At 41.7% G+C, this 21,798-nt stretch overlaps 1 protein-coding gene and 1 long non-coding RNA gene across 10 annotated transcripts in view; one reads left to right on the top strand and one right to left on the bottom strand.

Moving 5' to 3' along the window:
* The window catches only part of ctbp2a (C-terminal binding protein 2a), a 55,676-nt gene extending 35,691 nt beyond the window's left edge, over positions 1-19,985 (top strand). For 4 of the 8 annotated variants that reach the window (XM_020599198.1, XM_020599190.1, XM_020599207.1 and 1 more), the window contains 8 exons: positions 10,634-10,788; positions 14,108-14,252; positions 14,935-15,141; positions 15,307-15,521; positions 17,013-17,143; positions 17,345-17,472; positions 17,561-17,684; positions 18,945-19,985. In XM_020599198.1, the coding sequence (XP_020454854.1) occupies positions 10,634-10,788; positions 14,108-14,252; positions 14,935-15,141; positions 15,307-15,521; positions 17,013-17,143; positions 17,345-17,472; positions 17,561-17,684; positions 18,945-19,128 (1,289 nt within the window). In that variant the 3' untranslated portion in view covers positions 19,129-19,985. Of the gene's footprint in view, positions 1-1,585; positions 2,532-9,664; positions 9,686-10,633; positions 10,789-14,107; positions 14,253-14,934; positions 15,142-15,306; positions 15,522-17,012; positions 17,144-17,344; positions 17,473-17,560; positions 17,685-17,949; positions 18,051-18,944 lie in introns of those variants that run through there. The other 4 variants (XM_020599233.1, XM_020599181.1, XM_020599226.1 and 1 more) reach the window with 4 other exon arrangements.
* Positions 19,731-21,798, bottom strand: LOC109959717 (uncharacterized). 2 transcript variants are annotated; one of them, XR_002274873.1, is made up of 3 exons: positions 21,600-21,798; positions 21,250-21,456; positions 19,731-19,808 (listed from the first exon to the last, which is right to left on the bottom strand). It is a non-coding gene; the product is annotated as an uncharacterized LOC109959717 (long non-coding RNA). The 2 variants fall into 2 exon arrangements; XR_002274876.1 differs by having other exon boundaries at positions 21,250-21,410; positions 21,600-21,795.

Here is a 21,798-nt window from a genome sequence, read left to right on the forward strand (position 1 = left end):
CTTTCTTTTATTCCATTTCATCTCCTCTCTTCTCACTGCCAACCAGGGAGTCGCCCTGAATTATTCATTTTGAGAAAATCAAATCTTCACTGTTGGAGCGTTGCAAAACTTGACACTTTGCTGGGCTGTGTTTTAACCAGAGCGAGGGAGAGATATGTTTAGAGGTGCAGATGAATCTCATTTGCACCCGAGGAAAATATTATACATTTCTCAGTAGGCATGTCAGTCGTGTTCAGGATCATACCAGGCTGAAAATGGGATTGTGTTGCACAGTGTTTTTGGTCTCACACAGGGAGAAGGATTTGTGTTTGTGTGAATGTGTTTGAGCAGCCATCGCTGCATTTCTAGGATTTTTAGATATTTTCACAAAGGTTTCTGAGCAAGTTAAAGTAAAGGTGGTCACTTGCTGGATGAGTTAGAATCTTACAGTTAAATCAGGTACGAGTGTGTGCACGTATTTGTTCATTGCTTTGTTGTTCATGGATACCCATTCACACTCTCCTTGTCTAAGCCTGAAGCCTGCATGAAGGGTGCAATATGCTATGCCATCTCCCATCATCTCTCTTTCTTGCACACACACTTTTGTTCAATAACAGTCTTTTTACATCTCTTTCTCTCTCCAAACAAGCCGGTTGGCTCATGTCATAGAGAAAGATAAAGGTGTAGGAGGGGAATAACAACGTTGGAGAGGTGGAGCATACGCAGGCAGTGCATGAATGGTAAAACAAGAATTTATGTGCTAAGATTAAAAAAAAAAAAAATCATTTGTTGTCTACCTGCAGCTGTGCCGTTTCTTCTTCTCCCTTATTTTTTCCACTGTCCCTTTTCTCTTCTCACTCTTCTCCCCAAAACCTCGTTTCTACCTCAGTCATTTGGCTTTTTTTTGTTGTTTTTTTTTTTACTCCAGGCCTTGTTTGTGGGCTTTGGTTACATGTTGTAACCAAACCTCATCAATGGAGCCCTTTACACTCACAACATTTCTATTGAGTGTACAGTAAATACAAGCAAAATACTACACACAATACAGCAGCAAAGTGGTCTTGTGGCTGCATATGTTGACCTGGAGGCAAAGACCTCTTAACCTTCGTAGATAAAAACTGTGAACTGTGCGTTTGTCTACGAGTGACACCAACGCCACTGTGATGAAAGAGAAACACTCTTTTTGTTATTCTCAGTAGCAGGTGTGTGTTTGTCTGGAGACTTGTAGATATATTTACATAATTAATGAATTTTGATTAATTTTGCAGTTGCAGGATTTTCTATTACAATTGACGTTCACAGATGTTCGTGCTGTGTTAAGAGACTGAACTGCTGTGGCCCCGCGTGTAACAGTCATTACCCCTGTCTCTGTTTTGCTAAGGATGTCTATGTCCTTTGTGCATGTATGACAGAAATGAACACTGAGCAACATTTTGAACATGCTGAAGCCTCGAAATGAGGCTTGTTGAGCAACAAAAGGATGAGGAGTGCGCAGGAGAAAAATCACAGAGGAGATTGTGAAGCAGTGTTTGTGAGCAAGGGGAGCGAGACTCTGACGGGGAGGAGCTGGCACTCTTGAAGGACCATGAAGGCCAGATCCCAAATAATAAAAAGTGAGCAGGGATGGAAGGAAAGAAAGAGCAAAGGAAAATATTTGGAGGGAAGGGGAGGGTCGGAGAGAATGGAAGAGGCAGTCATACATGTGCCAGGAGCGCTGGACCTCTCGCTGTGACTGGTGCTCGTCAAGGATTTTTTTTTCTCCCTTTCTTTATTTACCTCCCTCTTTTGTTTTCTCCCGCATAGCGGTGACACCAGCCTGTTTGCTGTCTTTTTTGTCTTTTCCATTTTTCTCCCCCCCCACCCCTTCCGCTCTCTTGCTCTCTCTCGCTCTCTCTCTCTATCTTTCTGTGACTCGCAACAAAAGGCTGACGGAGTGAGCCTGACGTCTGAATGAATAGCCCAAACCTGCCGTGAAGGGAGAGAAGAGGGAGACGGAGCAGAGAAGAGGAGGCTGAGGAGAAAAGAGACAAGTGATCTGACTGAAGAGGTGGAAAGAGGAGAGTGCAGAAAAGTCCCGATTACTGGCTGCGGATGCATAGAAATTCTGTTTTTTTTTCTTCTCTCTTTGGCGATTAAAGGAGTTGAAGACATCGCTTTAACTGTGTGTGTGTGTGTGCGGGGGGGATTGTAGTCCTCGCTCTCTTGTCCTCCCCCTCAGACGCTGCCCTCCTGTGCCACCTTCCGTTTGTTTTCCCCCTGAGAATACCAGTCGTCTGAGAAGAAGAAATGGATCTACTGGGCATGAGCTGACAAAGGAAGACGGATTTGGAAACAACGAGTGGGAGAGCAAGAGAAAACAGCAGAGGAGGACAGAGGAGAGGGAGGGAGGGAGGGCTGGAGGGGGAGGTAGAGAGGAGAGGATAACCTCAGGGCATACTGTGAGAATCCCCCAACGCCCACTTTTTTTTTCTTTTTTTTTTGTCCCTCTCCACTGCACTTCCTCTACCATGTGTAGCTCCTGATTTGAAGAATGTGGAGGCAGCATTTCCCAGGCAAGGAGCATGTTTCACATTGTCTTGTGCATATGTGTGTGTGTTCATGCACTCATGAAGGGTAATAATAAAAATAATGAGACGGTCTGTGTGATGGCGAGAGGTGGGGGTGAGAGTTGGGTTTGACTTCAAGGCTAATGAGCCTCTTATGTTTTTGCAATGAAGTGTGTCATAAAAACTGTGTGTGTGCATGAGGGCAAGGACCTGTCTGAGTTTGTCAGTGTTTCCTTGGTCTGCATGGCAGTGAGAGGAGAGTGAGGTTAGAGGGTTGTCATTTGGAGGGTACAAAGTCACAGAAGAATGGGCATAATGTGAGTGTTAAAGGTTCTTTGTGTGAATGTAATTGTACTATGGAATGCAAATGGGTTTGGGTCTTTTTTACTTTGTAAAATGTGTTGATTTATTAGAATACATTTTTGATGCTTATTACATAAAAACCATCAATAATAGTGTGAAAACTGAGTAAAATATAAATTGGAGCACAAAATACACAGTTAAGTTGTAGTGCTGGCTTATGATTATAATCAGCAGCTAATGTTAAACTTTTTCTCGGTATTTCTCTTTGAGAGCCGTTAACTTGGCAGAAATACTCTCTTCATGCAGCAGATAATGGGACAGAAATGTCCTGCCAAAATGTAAACATTTTCTGTGAAAATTGGTGAGTCTCATACTAACTAATTTTGCGCCTTGCTCGTGACCCGCACAAATGCGTGAAGTAAAAGCTGGAGTGCACGGTTTGCTGTTCATCTGCTCTGACAGCTGCTTTTGTCTCAGGAGCCCAGTTGTTTTTAGGCCTTGCTTTTGAGGCACAAAAGACAGCATCTAAAGAGGAGATGGTGATGGATGAATGGCCGTCTTCTCTCTCACTTTACCACTGACAGCACTTGTGATATCTTTATCTTTATCCCAGCATATGTTTTCCACTTTCTTCTGTCTTTTAGTCCTACATGTAATTTTGCCCTGTCTTCCTATCTCATCTCTTCTATTTCCCCCCACCCTTACTCCTCTTGTCTGGGGATTTGGATGATGATAAGTTTGCAGGAGGGCATGCAGAGGGAGGACAAACAAGGTCTTTGTGTGCCGACATAGTGGAAGTAGAGACTAGGGTGGCAACGGTGTAGCCAGGCGCTGATAGGGTCCGGTGGGGGACTGGAGGAGGCACGTCTGCCCACAAAAAAATGGAAAAATTACTCTTTCCTTCTTTTCTACACATGCCAGGGAAATGTAAACACACTCAAGAAAGTAGACACTCCCAAGAATACAGGCGCCAGGTTTTTATTAACATACTCTGACAGTTGTAGGGGGTAATGGTTTCATATTGTAAGTAACATGCAGGTGGACACAGACAAGCAGCATTAGGAAAACAGAAGCAGAGTAGAAAGGAGCTACTGAGAACTGTGGATGCCCTTGAACACTTTATTTAACCAAATCTGTAACATCCCTGATAATCACTTATCATCTGTGAGTGTGTGTGTGTGTGTGTGTGTGTGTGTGTGTGTGTAAAGATGAGTGCAGCCAAACTTTGTGTGTGTGGGTGTGTGTGCACTGAGCTGTGTTGGCCCAAAGCGAGCATGTTCCTGATGTGTGCCTGGAAAAAAAACACTGATTGTGCCACTTGTGCTCGGACGCTGATTGGGTTGCCAGGTTGGGTAGTCTGTGGTGCGTTTTCTTTCGGGGGCATGATTTAATATCATGGAAACAAGCGTTTCCTTTCTCACTGCTGCACTTGCCACAGAGAAAAGCCTGCTTGGGTTATCGGCTCAGCCCCCCTCCTTTTGCTCTTGGACTATCCCATCACTGAGGCCCCCATCTTGGGAGTTGCTAGGTAACCAGAGCCAGCTGTTGGTCCTAAGCTCGCTGAGCCCATTTTGGCTCTGTGTCAACTGTGGAGTAGTTTTCTTTGAAAGCACGCTGTGAACTCAGTGACCACCACTGTGGTCCTGACATCATCGTGCCATGGAAAATCTTCCTCACTTCCTTTTGTTTTTGCAGTTTTATTGTTCCACTGATGCAGGGACTGGTGTAGGAATGTTCATGGCATGGCTCATGCTAGTTTGAGTAATTTAGGAGCATTTCATCACATTTTGCACACGAGGAGGGGGAAGGAGATTGGAAATAGAGCATGAAAGGGCAAGAAGAGAGTGAAAAGAAAAAGCTGGTGGTGAGGATTTGCTAGAAGTAATTTAGAGTCAGTTGAAAATGGCATCACAAAAAAAGTAATTAAATTGTGTCACTCCTCTGTGAGGATACCAAACTGTCTCGCAAGGCTATTAAGTGATTTGAGATGGCACTGTACACAGTGTAATTATTCAGGAAATCACAGTAGTGCAGGTAAGTTAATATGACTTAACAGTCCTAAAGTGAATCATTTACCTTTCAAAGTATGTAACTACCTCACAAAAAGCCACAAGTAAATCTGAAGGGTGCATTAACTTACAAATGAAATCATGTTTTGTAACGTGACCAGCACATGTTGGAGATCCATGAAACCACAAAACCAGAGCACATGATCTGTCAGAAAATAGAGGTTAAGAAATAAAGATGTGTGATGTAGTGCTGTGTTATTAAAAACCAATTTAAAGATTTGTTTTCTAACCTAAGGGGAGAAACACAGGTTTGAGCGAGAGTTTATTTTCTTTCATTGATTGTTTGTGCTCTGTTTAGGAAATGATCCTTCTCCCTCTGAAAACTCTGACTCACAGCATCTGGGAGCTGATTTTTCTGAGCTGGTTTTCCAAGATCAGCCCTTTCAAATAAGCGACTTAGGACACCAGAGCATATGCAATAAGGGGAGGCATATTTCTGAGTTCTGCTTTTTCTTCTGATGTTGAAAAAGCTGACTTCTATTTCTAATTGTCAGAATCCAAAAAGACTTTTTAGTTCGGAACATCTGTAATCCATTTGTGGTTGAGAGCATGCCCTAGCCAGCTCTGCCAAAAGTTTTCATACTTCCTGGAGAATCATCCACTTTGTGATTAGTGTTGGCTAATGGATGATATCAACTTTAGTCCATTCCAGCTTCCCTTGAGGACTGTTACATGTGGTCTACACAAAAGCTGTTGGTTTTGTTTTTTTATTATTTGCTGTTTAAGAGACGGTGCTGACTGCGCTATGACAAATCTTTCGGGTACAATAACAGTAAATTGTCACAAGCAATTAGCATTTATATTCAGCAAATTACCAGCCCAAACATTCAAGCATCCAGTGTAAACCATCTTTAGTCATGTTGTTTCTACTGCACACAGAAATTTATGTAACAGCAAGTAATCACATGAATAAGGCTCCGTGGTGCATCTTTGTTCCACTTACAAGTGAGTCTTAGCTTTTTCTTTGTAGAGTTCAGGTTCTGGGTCTGGCTGCTGGGTGGGGCGGCTAGCAGGCTGCTGCCAAACTCCCCAGGCTGGTGTCGGCCCAAGCAGGGAGGGAGAGAGGGGGGATGAAGAGAGGGCAGAGAGAGAGAGAGAGAGAGAGAGAGAGAGAGTGCAAGACGCAGGTTAAGTGAAAAAAAGATGCATTTATGTCTTACTCTGCTTAGTAGCTGATGTCTGGCTTACAAGTACTGCCATGAGATCAATAGTAGGATCAGTAGAGCCTGGTAGGTGCCACCTTAGGGTGTCACATCAAAAGGTAATTATTAGGAGAAGATTCACGTATGTTCTCCCTCTTGGTCTCCATTGCCAGTTTGCTATCTGAATGCAAAAAACAGCTGTAGGATGTAATAGTTCATTTTTCTTATTAGGCAATAATTATTTCATAATCCCTATATATTAAGTTTTGCCAAATTGTCTTCTCATAAAAATGTGCTTGATTCACATTCCTTAATCATCTATATTATATACAAGGTACCCATTGGCAGTTATGTTACTGTTTACAGTTAATGTCAACAGATGTCTGTTATTACAGCCCTTTGTAGCTGCAAGATAATTTGAAGTCTCAGTAATCTTTTACAAGGACTTGTAATGTCCCTATTGAGATCTATATTTAGTTTACAGAAGCCTGTAGTGATACAGTAAAGCAGTGCAATATCACTGCCATGGTAAGTTTACAACAGAGAAAGAAAGTAAAAATAAACACAAGTCAACACAAAGAAAAAAGTTATGTAATCCGGAAATTTCCTCAGATCGCTAAACAGGTAAGATTATGTATCAGTTAAAGCTTGATTAGTTTAGGAACTAGTGTACTTCAGACAGTGTGAGATGAGAGACTGACCCCCCAAACCCATGAACTTTAAGGTGACAAAACGTCCCTGGAGGGATGGGTTCCAAGAGGCCATTACAGAGTCAACAGTCAACAACACCTTTTCCAATACTGTGTTTATTTTGTGTGAATACACAACATCATTGTCCGACAGGTTGTGCTGAACTTTCACTCAATTAAATTTAAGCATACAAACACAATTTGCCCATTTAGATAAACATACAGTGATTTTCAGCTTTTTCTTGGCTGAGTGACTCAGGGAGGATTCGTTTCTTTCTGTCCAAAACCGATGAGCTCCTTCAAATCATCGGCCAGGTATTAAGCCCCTCATTAACAGTCTTGTTAGGTGTTAATTATCCGCAGAGTCATTATGTGTTAATGCGGTGCCACATTCTGCTTTATTAGGCTGGAGAAAGGCAATTAGCCACCAGGAAATAATTAATCACCAGCATTTTGACCTACTTCCTAAAAGTGATGCTGCTTTTTCTACCAGCTGCTTGTGGTTTGTGTGTGTGTACAGTATAAGCAAGGGATTCTATGTTTTCTGGTTTTCTCTTCTTTCATGTCGGTGTGTGTTTGCCCGCACAAGGCTGCGTCTGTTCGAGCGGCAGTGTGCTTCCTTGTGTGTGACTGTTCCTCAGACAGTTTGAGCTGCGATAATGAACTCTGCAGGAGTGTGATGAGGAGCAGGAGGAGCCGTGGAGCCACAGGTGTGTATGGTGAACAGTCCTCCTCCTCCTCCCCCCGCAGCTGCCTCGCTAGCAAACCTAGACACAATGCTTGTTGTGCTTTCAGCTAATATTCTGGAAAAAGGAACAGAGAGATTGAGGTCATCTCTTACACATTATTCCTTTTAACCTTTCCTTCTTTTGCACTCATCATTCTTCTCTTTTGATATGCTACCTAGGCTTTATGAAGTACTGCTTTAATCAGGAGCACAGTATTAATATTGGTAATGGCTGTATTATAATAGAAACTAATAAAAATTGTCTCTTCATCTCTAAAACATTTTGTATAACAGTTATAAAGTGCGTCACACAGCAGTTTAAAAACTCTGAACTCATAAAATCAAGACAAAACAGTATAGAACAAGACAAAAAAAATAAATAAAAGCAAAGCAATAATACAAAAAAGATTCAATAAAATAAGGTCATTAATAGCTAACAACACCATTTCAGTAAAAAGAAATGTATAAAAGGGAGTTTAAGCAGTGATTTAACAAACAGTAATCCATCTGCTGGTTTAAACTGCTCAAAGTAAAATGTTTCCATGATGGCTGAGGCCTGAGTGTGTATGGGTTTATAAAATACTCTAGTAATTCAGTACTGCATTTTTATAAACTTGGGGAACTTACATGAAACATATCTCTAAAACGATCAAAAATTGAAGTAGCAGAAAACTCCAGGCTTTTAGCCCTAAGGCTCAAGTTTTAATTTCCCATAATGCAGCTCCATAGCATCTTTCAACAGGCCCTTCCACTTCTTTTACATCCCACACCTGCAGTTTGTAACAGGTTTTCTGTTTAAAAAAAAAAGTGAAAAATTGGTGCAGTGCTGCTTTAAAGGTCCACACACATTTTTAAAGCTGTCAGTAATGTTTAACAATCCATGCTGCAAGTGGCGAACCACTTCCTTCCCTCCTCATCCTGTTTCTCACTGCTTCCTTCCTTTCCTGGTTCTTCATCTTTAATTCCCTTTGCTTGCACATCTCCTCTATTGGTGGGGATTTTGTGCTTGGCAACTCAGCTGCTCGCCTCTGAGATGTCTGCGGTTCACCTTCGTATGTGGTTTGTTACAAACAGAAAGAAAGAGACAGAGAGAACGCCAGCAGATGAATTAACACACACACCTTAGGTTGTGTGTCAGTCTATCCAGGTTCAAGTATTAATGACACACTGCTAAGCTCTTTTTAAAATTAATCCTCATTTCTATGTCAGATGAGTCTAAGTCACGTGGAGCCAGGCGGCCTGTTTTTTTTTTTTTATATTTTGTGGGTGTGTGTGTGTGTGTGTGTGTGTGTGTGTGTTCAGATCTGTGTTTTGCACATGTTCAGAGGCACAAAAGGCTGCATAATTCACCAGCTATGTTTAACATCACTATAGTGTTGCATACCCTCTGAAGATGTGGCATGGTGCATGTGACTTTTAAAAGGTACTGTGCGAATTTACATTTTGTGAAATGTTGCATCCAGAATCATGCCTAAAATGGGCACAGTAAGAGTTCAAAAATTTCTTTGTGAATTTATACAAAGACCAGTTTGTTCAAAAAGAATTTAATGGATGTTAACATACTGGACACTATTTGTTGTACAGAATTTTTTACCAATCCACAAAATAGAATTTGAAAACATTTGAAAACATGTCACATGTCAGTATTGCTCTGTACTATTAGGTATTTATGACTAAGCTAAAGTTAACGTTTAGAACTGGCACCAATATTTCTATTAAAGTGTTGCTTACTGGTTCTTATTTGTGTATTTCCATATAACACAAATAACATCACTTTTTGCACAACTTTTTCAAACCAGTGAGACGCACACAGAGACACAAACACAGAAATCACTCATGTTTTCACTTTGGCAGAGATGTTTCTGTTCACATAGGATCCCATCACCTTGAGTTACAAGCTTGATTAGAAAGTTTATTTTATGGGCCTTTTAAATCATCAACCAGAACTAGAAAGTACCATTTTAGAAAAAAGTTGGATCAATAATCAGTGCAACCTTTTCAGTTATCTGTGTAGAATAGAAAACAAGCCTATTGATGCAGAATTGCAGTTAACTGAAACACTGCTACATTTACCTGCATCCCTAGTTTTTATATTACATGCATCTGGTGTGTTTAACTACATATGTTGTGATGTAGTTGTTTAGGTCACACACACTGCCCTTGCTTTTCAAAACTAGAGTTGTTAGAGTGACAGACGCAGAGCGAGCAGGCTTGGATGTCCTCTCCAGCGGCGCAGACACCACTAAATAAAATATTTCATAATCCTGCCCAAATCCTCTAATCACCATGACAACAGGCAGCAGGGAGCCAGAGAGTGGTGGTGTGTGGACCGCCCTCCCAACCTTCTCCCTTTCCATTTCCATCATTTCCCCCCTCATTTTAGAGGAAATTGGGTCCACGCTGTCAGATTATTCTTCTGTGTAAGACACCTTTTTCTTAACACTTAAAGGCATCTCATTGAGAGCAGGTTAATTGGCTTACCCTCTGGCAGAGTCAACTGGATCAGCCATTCTTTTGATCGATCAAGACAATCAGTAGTACTGGCACATTTATAGTTTCCAGCAGTTTTTGTCCGTGAAGGGCCACCGTATCATAACTCAACAACGAGGTGAAGATAAAGACAGACAAACCTGGAGGTAACCTCACGTTTGTTTTTAATTACCGAACACCTGCTGATTTTCTTCAGTGCTGGAATGAGGCTGATTTTGTTAAGCGTGTGAAGGGCATACAGAAGGTGCACACACACACACACACACAGGAGCACACACCGAAGGTCTTCTGTATAGTGATAGGATAATGGAGGTGATGACCTCATGGGGTAAAAGGACCTGTTGCCTGGTAACAGTGTGGATAACAGCGAGGGGTGTGGGGGTGTAGTCATATCAGTAACGTTGTGCGTCTGTGTGTGTATTCCTAGGTAAGGGAGGTGATGATATTGGTTTAAAGTAGAGGAGGTGGCTCAATCCAGTTTAAGAGTATCGACCGCGTTTAGGTTTGTGTGTATAGTTGTGTGTGTGCACCACTGATTTTACAAAACCCACAGTCCCAATCTGTGTAAACACTTCCTGCTGTGGGATGCTTTTCCTACATTTTACCGCTTTTTCTGCAGCTCATTTGACGGTGTGTGTCAGACATAAATAATTAACTCCCTGTGTTCTCCCTCTCCCTCTCACTGCAGGTATTCGGCCCCAGATTATGAACGGGCCTATGCACCCGCGCCCCCTGGTGGCGCTGCTGGATGGGCGTGACTGCACTGTGGAGATGCCCATCCTCAAGGATCTGGCCACCGTGGCTTTTTGTGATGCCCAGTCCACACAGGAGATACATGAAAAGGTACAAACGTAACTTTTTATTTGTAATTTTTAGACAATGCAACAAGTACAGTTATTACCAATTGAAAATAGTAAGACTTTATTGGCCTCATTTCATTATATATCTTTTCATTAGTCAAACTGTTACGTGCTCTAGCACAAACCTGTAGCACTGATCATTAGTTTTAACCTCTCACACGATGCACTGCGTTCCTGGGATGGCTCTCAAAGACTTGTCCAAAGTCTTGGGTGTATGAAATCTTCATCTTTATACACCTATTTTAGCATCTTTTTCACTCCATGCTTTTTAAAGAAATAATGTGTATATGACATGGAATTAAATAAGAAATAGCTGTGCCATCAAACTGTGCTGCTTGTAGTAGTAGTAGTAGTAGTAGTAGCATCAGTATTTGCAGCAGGCACTCACTGTCATCCTGACATAGTATGAACTTTGAATGTGTTTCTTGGATAATTTGCCTTCATTTGACTGCAGAAGAACCATCCCTTTCCTCCTTCTCTGTCTCCTCCTCTGTAATGATTTAATCTTTCAGCCCACTGGCTTGTTCCACTCTCCCAGTTCAACTATAATGGTTTCATCACTGACTCTAATCCCACTGGGTGCTGAAGTGCTGCTTTGTTAAATAAAGAGGAGGAGGAGGAGAAGGCTGGTAATAGAAATGCAGTATAATTGTTCTGAGCCAAAGCGGGTGAAACATTTGTCTTATTTTACTGTCTATACACTGGAATAGTTTTTCAATCCGAGCTGGAGAATTGGTGTTTTTACAAACACAGAATGGGTTTTGCTCCATGTTATATTAATTTCAGGGAAAACGCTGTCATGTCAAAGCCTTTGTTGTTTTTAAAAAGTAGTCAGTTTTACTTTTACGCCATATGAATTTAGAGGACGTGGTATCGGTGCATAGTATCGGACAACTATAATGAGTAGAAGTATTAGAGGGTGGTTTCGGGCCGCATACCTGATACTGGTATTGGTATTGGCGTGTCTCTATCTCGTGGTGATTACATTCACACACAGAGGACCCCTCTGGGAGTATAGATGTTGGCAGCAACTCCATAACTAAAACTGTGCAGCAGAGGGTACAGATGGGGTGCTCGACACACATACACACAGGCGTACACACACACACACACACACACCAGTTTCAGTAGTGACGTACTGTTCACACACCAGTATATAAATAAACTCACACACCAAGAGAGCAAACAGAAGCACATTTCTGTCTTTGTGCATGCAAAGTCTGGCAATAAGCAGGTGCAGCAGTTTTGGGAATCTGTCACTTAAGGAATCAATGTAAACTTTAACAGTTGTGTTCTCAGAAGTGCAACTGCAAGCCAGCAGTGGCCTGCAAACATTTTGTGGTCCTTGTCGAGTACATGTTAAAAGACATTTATTAGAAAGCACTCACGGTCTGTTAACCAATACAGTACTGAAATTTGGAAGTGCAGAAAGACACAAAGTGGTCTGTTTTTTTTTTTTAAGTGCATTTGACCTCCAGGTTTCAGTAACTACTGCTGACATGAGGAAGTGATGAAGCGCTGCTGTTATATTGGAAAGTGAAAATTGGTAACACTCAAACACGGCTGAGAATGTAATTGAGAAAATGATGTGTTCCTTTTTCAACACTACATCTGTCAGGACAAAAGAAAGTTTAAAGAGACATGGAGCATGCCAGTACTTTGTCAAACAAGCATGGCAGTGCTCTGTAGACAGGAAACACTGGGAAATACTGTAGAGGGGTGGATATGACATTCAGTAAAGGTCCTCAGCTGGAATTGAACTAGGTGTGTTGCCCCCTACGCATGTTTGTTAAATACTGTGTGGTTTATCCGTGCACTCTTAGAATTGTATATTGTTTTTTAACCAGTGTTTATTGTTAATTAAGTGCAAAAATCTGTGTTTTGTATAATCTTCAATTATTTTATTCATGCATAAAAGGACGGCTCTGGGCTGCATCTTTCTGCATTGTTTTCCTCACACATCTCTTCATCCAATACAGGCTCGCCAAATTGGCTGTCATCACCAAAACCTTGGCCATAACTCTTAATATAGACCCGTATTTTATAGTCCAACTTTCATTGCATGTTGAAACACTGAAATTTATGGCAAACCACAGCTCCCAGCTTCAGAAATATCCTCTTCAGCCCAGTAGCCTGTGATCATATAATGAGAGTTAAAATATATATGTATATATTTGATCAAATAATTTATTGAATTTGTATTTGTTTTAGCATTTGAGCAATCACCAAGAGTTAGATTAAAATATGAATAACACTTTTCCCGTCTGTGCACTGAATATGAAACTAGAGCCAGCAGGCAGTGAGCTTGGTTTAACATAAAGGAAGGCAGGGGAAAGCATAGCCTGGCTCACTTTAAAGGTAAAAGGCTTTGTAAATGTGCCGTTACACCAGCGTAGAATTAGTGTGTTGCCTGTGTTAATGGCTTTGTGTGCTTTGTAATATTCTTGATTCCTTACCATAGGTATGAAACAATGTGAAGGTGCACTTGTACTGTGACATGCCAGCTCAGTTAAAACTATATAAAACCCATTAGCTAATTTTTTCCACTTTGTGTAAGCTTACGTTCAGATGGTGCTTAACAGTCCGCTGTGATACTGTGTCATTTTCCAGCACCCTTTCTAACCATGCCTGCTGCAGGCCTGTTTTGGCTCAAGTAATGAGATTAATGCATGAAGAGAGAGCTTTAACCTTAGCATCCAGCTCCTGCTACAGTGAGCTCCAATAAAAACGCTGTATGGAAATTCATGGCTCTTCTAATCTGGTTCAGTTAAGTTAATTTAGTTAGCGGGTTGTGAATTTAAAGCTGTTGTTTAGGAGCTGTAGCTTGCACCAGCTACTTGCTTATGCTTTCTGGGTTTCTCAGCAGCTGTCAGCCTACTTTATGGCCCAGCCTGCACCCACACTAACCTAGTTTGCATACAGTCTGAATGAATTGATTGTAACAAAAATCAGCTTTGGCAAGCACTCACTATAAACACACAGACAACCACTCACATTTTAGAGCACACATAAACAGTCCATTTGCATTTAGATGAAGAATAGCCAATATAAACTTCCAGGTCCAGGAAAATGGAAGGTGGTGAAAGCACTCATTCATTTTGGTTGCAACAAGTTTCTCATACATACAGTTATAGAAAACCCCTCTGAATAACAATGTTGGGGTGATGGTGATTAAGAACAATAATGACATTGTGAATGTAATATAAATGCAGATGAAAATGTTCTGTTTTTTTTCATCTCGAAAACAGCTAATGATAATAAGACAGTGAAGATGACGCCTCCTCCTCCTTAATGTCTCTTAGGTGCTGAATGAGGCAGTAGGGGCCATGATGTACCACACCATCACCCTGACCAGAGAGGACCTAGAGAAATTCAAGGCACTGCGCATTATCATCCGCATCGGCAGCGGCTACGACAACATCGATATCAAGGCCGCTGGGGAGCTTGGTGAGACTAAATGACAGATGTAGGAAATAAGGGAGGACGATGATATAAAAAGTGAGGTTGTTCATAAGCAGACAATAATCATACACTGGAAATAACGAACAAGGAGTCTCATTTATTCATTACCACAATAAAAAAACAAAAACACAAATTTATCGATAGTGCACCTATGGATGCGGGCCGAATCAAACTTTGATAACATATGTATCAGGAATTAATAGATGCTGTAAACAGAATATGTTATAGAAATAATATGCAGCATGCAGAGCAGACTCTCCAAAAGAAATGAAACTCTCAGATTCCCATTTGGTCCCTTCAGCATATGTTTATTATGGGAGTAGGATTTATTCTGATATCCTAATTATTGTTGTTTGTGCTAATACATTTCAGCTGAAATGTTTTATTTATTTATTTATTTTAAATGGTCTTAATGGGGTATAATTAGCAGTTCTAAGCATCCCTTTTCCTTCACAGTTGTTTTATACAGTGTCTTTATTGTGTAGAAGTTCATAAATGTAATGCTAATTATTTTGTTATTATTATATTATATATATAGTATTATAAAATACAGATGAATCTCTCTTCAGAACAACTACAGTATTTCTAACTTATCTGTGAAGCATCTGTATCATTAACATATTTTGAGCTTCATTATTTGTTTTTCCCTCTCATCTTCCTTTTCCAGGAATTGCAGTGTGTAATATTCCCTCAGCAGCTGTAGAAGAAACAGCAGACTCAACACTTTGTCACATCCTCAACCTGTACCGGCGAAACACCTGGTTGTACCAGGCTCTCCGGGAGGGCACACGGGTCCAGAGCGTGGAGCAGATCCGAGAGGTGGCATCAGGGGCAGCCAGGATCCGAGGAGAGACACTTGGCCTTATTGGATTTGGTGAGATCCTTCTTTGGGCTTTTAGTGCAAGAAGTGATTCTACGTTAAATTACTTAAGACCTGTTCAAGTCAAACTGGTGGTATTCAGAGTGTAGAGAGCATGACACATGAGGTGTTTGACATTCATTTGACTCTCGGTTTCTCTCCATCTTATGCCCCCCTCAGGTCGTTCAGGCCAGGCGGTGGCAATGCGAGCCAAGGCGTTTGGCTTCAACGTGATCTTCTATGATCCCTACCTCCAGGACGGCTTGGAGCGCTCACTGGGCGTACAGCGAGTCTACACACTCCAGGACCTGCTCTACCAGAGTGACTGCGTCTCCCTGCACTGCAACCTGAATGAACACAACCACCACCTCATCAATGACTTCACCATCAAACAGGTAAGGTCGCCTTCAGTGCTGAGGAAGCCTGAGAAATGGATTATATATCATTCTAACATGAGGATCAGGTGATGGAAGATAGCGGAAACAGATTTTACTTTCTCACCCTAAACACATGACATGGTCTGTAAAGCTGACAGAGCATGCAACTTATCAAAAACTGATGAGCCTTGACTGGCAGAAGGTTTTATTACCCTACAAAGTAGGCTGCACGTTCTCCTCACTGAGCTAATGATTCCCAGAGGCTGGTAAAACAGCTTTAACCCAGCGGACTGGCAGCTGACTTGGATGGCTACTGGCATTCCATGGCTGCCAGCCCTTGTTTGTTGGCAACTTCCAATTACAGGCTGTTTAACCTTGTAATGATTTGTAAGATACTCGGAGCAAGCGCAACTGAAGCAGTAGAGGTGTTTGAAGAATCTCTATGGATCCAGAATAAGGAAGATTTACATATGGAATTGAATGGAGGTGGGGCAGCGTTTTACATTAGTGTCTGTAATTTGGTAGGTAGAGGAAATTCACTCTAATCAGTCTGTTCTTCCTCAGTTTCTGTTCTTCCATTACTCTCAGGTCAGTGTGACCCAAGCATTGCCAAAGTGTGCATGTGTTGTGGGGGTGTGGTGTATGAACTGTTCCATTTTATTTCAATAAAACATTCTCATGAATGCATTAATCTGACATTCTTATATTATAAACCAGTAAATATTACCCTTTCATTGTACAGATGTATATATTTTTTCTCTGTAATGTAATTCAACATACTGCATTATCAGACTTTGATCATGCTTGTGGGCTTACATATTCCGAGCAGCACACCACACCTATTGTAAGTTGCCAACAGTTAGTGATGAGCCAAGGGACACTACTGACCAGCCATAATCACAGGTGCCAGCTGAGTGGGCTGCCAGGCTAAGCATGCAAGTTAACCAGCCTTGGTGAATCAGCAGCAAAACTTACTCTGATATGCACTTTAACCCAGAAATGTAATGATTTACAATTTGGTGACCAGCTTTGTCCCAGTAATGTGTGAACAGATTTTTTCCCTCCTACAAGAAAGACTCTTGAGTTACTGCATGTAACTGCACATGCTCTTGCTCTGGGCACTGCTGCCACCTGAAGGAGAACAACTGAAACTGTAGGTTGCGTTAAATTCAGTGGTTTCATGACTATTTGATCTAGCTGCTTGAAAACGGAATGTTTTAACTAATTGTGTTATTGGCGTCATTCTATATAATGCATCATCACTGACATGCTACATGAATAAGTCATTCAGTGAAGATAAGATGAGATTTAGCATCCTATCTTTGAAAATCCTTTTAAGCATTTGTTTACTTGTGTTGCAACACTGAGCTAATGTCAGCTCCTCTGGGTTCACATTCTCAAAGCCATGTGTTGAACAGTTGAATGCTGGAATTATTGTTGATAGAATAAAAATGTATGCTGCGCTACTGCTGTGTGTGTGCGTGTGTGTGTGTGTGTATCTGTTTTTAGATGCGTCAAGGTGCTTTCCTGGTCAACTCGGCACGGGGAGGCCTAGTGGATGAGAAAGCTTTGGCTCAGGCCCTAAAAGAGGGCAGGATACGGGGAGCCGCCTTGGATGTCCACGAGTCGGAGCCTTTCAGGTGTTTATGATCACACCTTTATCTTCTTCTTGAAACAGCGTTTAATCTTAAGTCTTTAGTTCCTGCTGTTTAGCTACTACTGTGGCCTAATAAGTGAAGGGAGTGTATGGCTAAATCCCAAAAATATCACGCAAATCCATTGAAATTGCTTCTTTTAATCATCTTGTTTCTTTTTTCCTTCTTTCATATGCTATGAAACAGTTTTTCTCAAGGTCCCCTGAAAGATGCCCCAAACTTGATCTGCACACCCCACACTGCCTGGTACAGCGAGCAGGCGTCACTGGAGATGAGAGAGGCCGCCGCCACAGAAATACGCAGAGCCATCACAGGTATGGAGATATCTATGAACACGCGCATTCCCTTGCTCACCGATTTTTGTTTCTCACATCACAGATGTTCAATCTTGCTCCGACACAGGCCGTATTCCTGACAGCCTCCGAAACTGCGTCAACAAAGAGTTCTTTGTCACTACGGCACCCTGGGGAGTGATTGAGCAGCAGCAGCCTCAAGTTCACCCTGAGATCAATGGGGCAGCCTATAGGTAGGTGGATTTATATGAATGCAGCAGGCTGCTCACATCGCACAGTTCACCTGTGTCATCTCAACACCTGTAGTAAATGACGCTAAACATATGGGTGTGGGATTAGCCTAGATGTCTATGTGTGTATATCACAGTTTCTTTTCCTGAATATTAGGGCAGGTCCACTTTTTGTGGCATATCTACACATAGAAAAGTGGCCCAAGTGAATTTATCCCTTGTTAAGTTTAGGCTCTTGGTTTCTCAGTCTCTATATTGTCTCAACCAGACTGAACTGCTTCTCTCACACAGCCGAGTGAACCAAACCATGGTACAGGCCATAGCAACGGGGGGAATGCAAGACAAATTATATACCTAAATCTCAACCAGGTAAATGAATACTACCACTGCTGGTCCACAGGCCAGGGCAAATGAATAACATCATTAATAGAATACCCAAATCCCATTGAAATCTGTAACCTTTTCTGCTTCCATGTTCATGCGTCCTGTACTGCATCCACACTGCCCATCCTCTCATCAATTCCCCAAACCCCTACAACCACCCTGAAACTGAGACTCTCAGGATCACTATGGACATTTTTAAAAATGTTAATACATTTAGAGTTTGTTGGTACACATTGGAAATAAAGAGTAGAATATGTTAAGCTTTCATTATTTCATCAGCAATTCAAGCAACAGTTGTATAAGGATTGTTTTAGAGTGAGCAATAGTGAAGTAATGGGTAGAGATGGGATGAAGGCCTCATGTCATTGTTTATCAGAAAACTGGGGATATGGTCAGTTGTTTTATTTGCATTTTCCTCCAGATTTCCCCCCTTTAGCTCCCTGAAATCAAGGCACAGTTCACCCAAATTCTAACAAAAATAACCTATTTTCTCACTTACTGGGAACACCATTTCTGGGGAGAGATGTTTTTGATTAATTATTTTAATATGTTGTTCAAAACAAAAACAATTTCTTTGACCACCATTGCATTGGGTTGGCAGCAGGTATGTGTATGTTAAACTGTCAGCAAATAAATCCAAAACTATCTGTATTAGGACCCCTGACACTCTCATATATTGCCTCCATGCTGCAGTGCTCTTTGCACCATTTTCAGATATTTTGTTGCGCAGACTTGACGATGCTTGGTGAGTCCACCAAAACTGAGAACTTTTGATTCTCCTTGTTTATGTTTCCCCCAGAAAAACATCATTTTACATCCTAAATTGCAAATTTTTTCATATTTCATCTTTTGATTGGATTGTCTCCTGTCCATCTCCAGATTCCCTCCTGGTGTGGTGGGTGTCGCCCCTGGTGGGATTCCCGGACCTATGGAGGGGTTGGTGCCTGGGGGAGTGCCCATCACCCACACCCTGCCCCCTGGTACCCATCCGTCACAGGCCACCTCCCCTACCCAACCCTCCAAACATGGCGACCCCATGAGAGAGCACATGACTGAGCCGTAGGACAGCTGCCGTAAAAGAGCAGAGGGCTAAAACCGCTGTAAACTAAAAACCCAGCAACCTACCAACTCAATCATCCAACTTTGTTTGACTTCAGTCATCTGAACCAACCAGCAGACTGCTTGCTGGGCAACGTTTCGCACGTTTTCTGTTTATATGAAACCACTAAGCCCTAATGAGGACAGTGGATGTTACTTGAGCTGCCACACTGAGATGGGACTGACCATCAAACTCATGTGCTGAAGATCTGAAACCTCCTCCTTCCATATCTATGTTCTTTAATGACTCGTGTTACTTTGGTTCTTATCTTTATTTTTTGAGAATATTTTAGGGGGATTCCTCCTGAATAATGGGACACATGGACATTACCATCTGCAGGATGGAAATGTGACCCACTCTCCCTGGTCTAATGGAAGACCTTGAAAGGACAGCAACTTCACAAGCCTCTTTTTCCCCTCCCTCCTCCACAGTTTCACCCATTTCAGCACAAAATGTTTTTTTACTTTGTTCTGTTTATCCTATATTGTTTTTGTTTCTGTTCTTCAGTGTGTGAAAGTGAAAAATTTACAGTTACACATGTTTTAGCAGACAAGAAAATCAGATGATGACAATAGCAGAATCCGCTGTCTTCATCACAAATCTGGATTCCATCTTTGTCTTCAAATCACTGTGGCTGATGGCCCCTGAATGTAGAGACGAGATGTGGGGCAGTTAGATGTTGTTTCCAGTTCCAGGAAGACCATTTTGGTTTATAAGGTAAATGTGTCCCTTTTTAACCAAAAAGTTAAGAAAAAGAAACCGACTGCCATATACTGTATGGTTAGATACTGTACACCGAGTGTGTCACCTTAATTAATTATGAAATTAAAAAAACTGCTGAACTGAGGTACCTAGAATATTAGCTTGTTGTTATGAGCAGCATCCCAAACATTATCTATTCACATCCAAAGGACCTACAGTACACTGCAGCATCAGCTAGCAAGGTAGGAAAAACAGTAAATTTCTTACTGTCTCAGGAAAAATATGATTAACCTTCAAAGCTGTCTCAATCGGAACAGAAAACATAAAAAATCTGATTTATTCCTTTTCATGTGTCCGCCTTTTTCCCCATTGTGGAATTTTTTTTATATATATCAAATGTATGTTTTTTGATGTTCATGGTTTTTGCTCCTGTTAGTTGTATTGCCTTTTATGCCTTTGTATTGCCTTGTATGTTCTTATACTCGGTCTTAGGTGACTGACCCTTCACCCTCTTATAGTTTTTACTTTTTTGTTTTTCTGCTCTAATGAAAGCCAGCTGTGGCTCTCGGAGGCATCGTGCCCTGTGAATAACAGCAGCCGCATTCATCCCTTTAGCATCATAACATTAGCAAGAGATGGCTGCTAGCAGATTGTTTGGTTTTTAGTGTGAGTATTTGTATTTGTTTCTTGTACAAGGTGAACATATAGCATACAGTGCAGCTGGAAACAATAAATAAAACTTACTGTTCTAACTGATAATTGGCTCTTTTTTTTCCAGGACGCTATAGTTACCCAAAATGCTTAAAACTTCCCCAACAATTTATTAGTCCCATAAAAATTATATCACATAATAAGGCGCTAATTTATGGGAATACAGTTCCCATAATGCTTGTAAACAGGAAGTGTTTATGGATTCCGGAAGTTGTGATGTGGCGTGTGGTTTTAGCTAATAGTTTGCACATTGATAAGAAAGTATGCCGAATTAACTATTAACAGTTCCTTTGTTTTTCTTTTATTATCCACTGGTGTACAGAAATCTATCACTGATAATACCAATTTTACAAAAGAAAAATATGTGCTGATTCCCAGTTCATGGACTATAGCGTCTTTTTTGTACTATTTCCTAAACGGTTTCTATGGACGATTTAAATGTCATGAACATCAGAGATCATCGACAATTGTAAGTCACACTGTGTGCCAGCAGATTGGGATAGTATTTGTGATTTATATCTATCTATCTATATATATAGCAGGGATCTGCCCACCTCCCTTACCGTCCCTCTACCCCCCCGTCATACGCGTGTTGCTAACCTGCTGGTGTCAGGAGGACCCCACCACGAACCCACGGCGTCTATCCCTAGTCTTGAGCCCTTAATACTTTACCTGTCCGAAAGCGAATATTCTTCGGCCGTGGGGGAGGATGACATCTCCCCCCACATTCCCTGGCGTCCTGACTCCTCCTCGCCGTAGCGTTCATGGTGTACCTCGCTCAGCGGATAGCACTAAAGGCCTTGGAAGGACCCACGACTGGCCGCGAACACCACCTGCCGTATCACAATCAGTGATTTCAACCACTGTGCCATCCACCTGCTGTACAGAAATACCCTAAATCACATTACTGGCTTCTGCTATTGGTTAGCAAGAAAGAGGTAATGCAAGGCATCTCTCTGCTCTGCAAACACGGCAGAATTGTCACGAGACTGAGATTGCACAGGGATCTAAATCACACTCACAAAAGGCTACTAGCATAGCAGTCACCAGTAGCCATTGTGTGGCTCCTGGCCTGCAAGGCTCACAGCTTTGGGGAGTGGGGCGCATCGCGCGCTCTCTGTCCTGTGTGTGCGGGGCGCCCCCCGTAATGTAACGGAAGGGGAAATACTGCATTACTAGGCGTCTTTTATGTTCTTCAGTTGTCAGAAGTGTCACCCATTT

The sequence above is a fragment of the Monopterus albus genome, unplaced genomic scaffold (genome assembly GCF_001952655.1).
Source record: "Monopterus albus unplaced genomic scaffold, M_albus_1.0 scaffold3.1, whole genome shotgun sequence".
Lineage (NCBI taxonomy): Eukaryota > Metazoa > Chordata > Actinopteri > Synbranchiformes > Synbranchidae > Monopterus > Monopterus albus.